Source organism: Equus asinus, chromosome 27 (assembly GCF_041296235.1).
Source record: "Equus asinus isolate D_3611 breed Donkey chromosome 27, EquAss-T2T_v2, whole genome shotgun sequence".
NCBI classification, from domain to species: Eukaryota; Metazoa; Chordata; class Mammalia; order Perissodactyla; family Equidae; genus Equus; species Equus asinus.
The window spans coordinates 24,161,248-24,164,517 of NC_091816.1; the positions used below are offsets into that span (position 1 = coordinate 24,161,248).

Sequence of the window (3,270 nt, forward strand, 5' to 3'; positions counted from 1 at the left end):
AAGGAATCGCTGTTTTGTGGGTAAGGCGCAGATCCGACTAGAATTGAAAACCATAATCCCCTAAAGATCACTAGCCAAGTCTCCCCCAGACCCCACTATGTTCCTGACTATGTTCTGGGTGGAGCGAGAAGGTTAAAGTCGCCCCTCGGGGGAAAGGGAGGGGCTTTTCTCACCAGGCCAGAGAACCTGATCCGAGAACCGAGCTCTCCACCCCGCGCCAGAGCCGGCTGGTGGGGCTCGGCGGAGGGAACAATCCCCCAGGGAGCCCATCTCCCACCCCGGCCAGGGCCGGCCTCTCACGTGGTTGCCGGGCGCCCCCGAAGCTGAGCGGATTTGTGCGCAAAGGCACAGCCAGCTTCCCTGACCCCTCGGGCGCCGAGTAGATGTCATCCGAAGATAAAATAAAGCTTCGTAGGATGTTTTTAAGCCATAATCAGAACTTACTTCCTCTACATATTTTTTACAGAGACTTAACGAGACCGGAGACCCAGTCACGCGTCCGGCCGGCTCGGGTCTCGCCGCGCGCCAGAGTGACGGGCACGTGGTGCGCGCGCCCCGGGGCCCGCCTCGGGGCAGGCAGGGCGCCTAGGCTCCAGGCTGGCGAAAGTCCGCCCGCGCCAGTTTGGGGTGGGTTCTTCGATTTCATTTTCTGAGAGCCAAAGGCCCTGTTCCTCGCGTCTGCCTTTTTCCGAGGCAAACGCCCAAGATGCGCGCGAGGCGGATGCTGGTCTGGAGCCCCGGGGGAGCCTCGAATCCTGCCCTCAAACGACGCCGCCTTTTAGCCTTTCCCCTCCCCCAGATCCTGGAGCGCCACCTCCCCAAATTACCGAGGGCTGTCACCTTGGCTCCTATCAGCCTCGCGACCTCAGCACCTGGGAAAGGATAGGTTGTGGAGGAGCAAGAGGTAACAAAGAAATGTCTCTTTAATAGAAACGTTTATTGCCAAGGGGATATCCTTCACAAGACTAATTCGCTCTTGGCCTTCTCCCACCCAGGTTTTTGTTGGCACAGTATTTACACCTGTACAATATAGAGTATTTCTCCTAAGCAGCGCGCGAAGCGCAGAGCCATCTGGCGGGCGCGTCGGCGTCAGAGGACCGGGGGGTGCTGGGGCGCGTGCAGGTTGAGGGCGTTGGGGTGGGCGTGGCCGATCAGGTTGAGGTAGTGCCGGTCCAGGCCCTGCACCGGCGCCAGGAAGGGGCTGTGCTGCTGCGCCGGGCTCGGGAGCGGCACGGGCGCGCTGGGCAGGTAGGGAAGCGCCGGGCTGCGGGCCGCGCCGTGCGGCCAGGAGAAGGGCCCGGGAGCCGCGCCCTGCGGGAACACGGAGGCCTCACCGGGGCTGTGGCCCGCAAACTCGGGCGCTGCCGGGTGCAGCTGATAGGAGAAATCCGGCTCCGGGTGCGAACCCAGGGGCTGGAAGGCGGGCTCGGCGCCCAAGCGGGCCTTGGACTGCAAGAAGGCGAGGATGCGCGCGTACTTGGTGTCCTTGGTCTCCATCCGCTCCACAGTGGTGAGGTAATGCACTAGGTTCTTCATGCACTCGTGGTAGCCGTAGTGGAAGTAGTTGGCAAACTCTGCTAGCAGTTCTGCTGGAGGCGGGAGAACAACCGCAGAAAGGAAAAACCTTGAGTGACCCCTTCCTACTGGGAGACCAAGCGGGTGCCAGGTACCTCCCATCACGTTTTCCGGCCAAAGTTCCCATCTGAGGCGCGCTCTCCCCTCTGCCTAAACTGGAGACTGGAAAAGCCCAAGCAAGCGACCTCCCTTTCCTTAGGGAGGGGTGGGGTCAGGCTCGCCTGACCTGAAAGGAGGCTACGGAACCACTCTCCTCAGAAACCTGTTCTCCAGCCCCCCTTAGCTTTCGGGGGACCCTGGCCGGGCCCCGCTCCAGCAGCGTCCAGAGAGGAGACCTGCCGCAAGCGCCCCTTCACTCCCACTCCCGGTCCCCAGGGCTCTGTGTGGAGCTCGCTCCCTGCCCAGGTTCCTCTTTGCCCACCCCGCGCCCACCTTTTTCCCTTCCCCGGGGAAAATCAGCGGAGTGCAGGGCTCTCAGGTACTGGACGGTCATCTCGAGGATCTCCGCCTTCTCCAGCTTCCCGGAACTCTGCAAAAGGAGGAAGGGCGCCTCTCAGCGGCCCAGCGGGCTCAGGCCACCCCCAGGCTGGGTGCACGGTTTTATCTGGAGAGCACCAGCGAGCAGGGCGCTGCTGAGGGTCTGCGCCAGGGCCGCCTGGGGCTCACTCAGCACTCAGGCCCCCGGGGAGGGAGGCCCACATGTAAGGCCCTCTCCGTCCCCAGACTCCCGGCATCTCGCCAGGAGTGGCAGCGGAGAGTCCTCAGCGCCTGGCACACTATTCTGGCCACCGACTTTACCTGCTTCGCCAGGGCCATGGGCACTGTCTTGCCCAGCTCGTTCAAGCAGCGGTTAATCCGGTCCCTTCTGCGCTTTTCTATCACTTTGTGGGAAACGGGCGTTCTCTGCGAACAAAAGTTTGTATGTTTAGGATTGACTTTGCCCAGGGAGTCGTCAAAAGCATGGCTGTACCTGCGTGTCAACTGTCTTCCCAGCTCCCAACGCCCTTCCCCACTTGGGTCAAATGAGCTCAGCCCTCTCACGACCGCGCGGGCGCGCTCCCCTTCCAGCCTCCCTGCCCGCTGAGCCACCCCGCCAAGCTGAGCGCCAGGGCGCTGGGGAGGTGGCCACCAGTCTCCGAGCGTGGGCTTCTCCTGGTCGAGGAGTCTTCTCTCTATCCTCATTGTCTTCCCAAACCCCTCAGGATTCCTCTGCACGAGAAATCCCGTGTGGCCACGTCCCTGCCGTCGGTCCAGCCAGGTGGCGGCTCAGGGAGCCAGACGCCCCCACCGTCAGGGCGCAAGAACCGTCTGGGCTCAGCCAACTCACTTTGCGTTCCTTGAGCTTGTCTGACATCCTGGTCAGTACGCGCCCACCGGAGAGGCAGTGGCGCGAGGCACCCGTCCACTTTACGGCCCGTGTGCCTCCTCGAGGGTCCCAGGTAGACTGCGGCCTCCCCACTCTGAGAGGCTGCCTTATAAAGCGGTCATCTAGGACTCCAAGTGCATTCACGAGTTGAATTATTCCATAGGATTAGGGGAGCTGCGTTTGGGGGATGTATGCATTCAAGATCACTTTTAAAGAAGTTAAGAAAAAAAATTTAGCAGCCGAGGGGGGCGAGCTGGGGGCAGATCAGCTTTGTTAATCCACGTGGCCCTTCAAAGGACACGTGATCGGCGGGGGACTAACATTTGCAT

General features: G+C 61.6%; 1 protein-coding gene across 2 annotated transcripts; it reads right to left on the bottom strand.

Moving 5' to 3' along the window:
• Positions 1-1,089: 1,089 nt before the first annotated feature.
• HELT (helt bHLH transcription factor) lies at positions 1,090-2,929 on the bottom strand. Of its 2 annotated transcripts, none has more exons than XM_070499722.1 (4): positions 2,903-2,929; positions 2,374-2,478; positions 2,008-2,104; positions 1,090-1,586 (listed from the first exon to the last, which is right to left on the bottom strand). In XM_070499722.1, the coding sequence occupies exons 1-4, from the start codon at positions 2,927-2,929 to the stop codon at positions 1,090-1,092; spliced, it is 726 nt and encodes a 241-aa protein (XP_070355823.1). The 2 variants fall into 2 exon arrangements, with proteins under 2 accessions (XP_070355823.1, XP_070355822.1); XM_070499721.1 differs by having other exon boundaries at positions 1,090-1,589.
• Positions 2,930-3,270: the final 341 nt, after the last annotated feature.

Coding starts and splice junctions, on each gene's coding strand:
- HELT (XM_070499721.1), bottom strand. CDS start 2,929: ATGTCAGACAAGCTCAAGGAACGCAAA. Junction 2,479..2,902: donor ACAAGCTCAAGGAACGCAAA/GTGAGTTGGCTG, acceptor TTTTGTTCGCAG/AGAACGCCCGTTTCCCACAA. Junction 2,105..2,373: donor CCATGGCCCTGGCGAAGCAG/GTAAAGTCGGTG, acceptor CTCCTTTTGCAG/AGTTCCGGGAAGCTGGAGAA.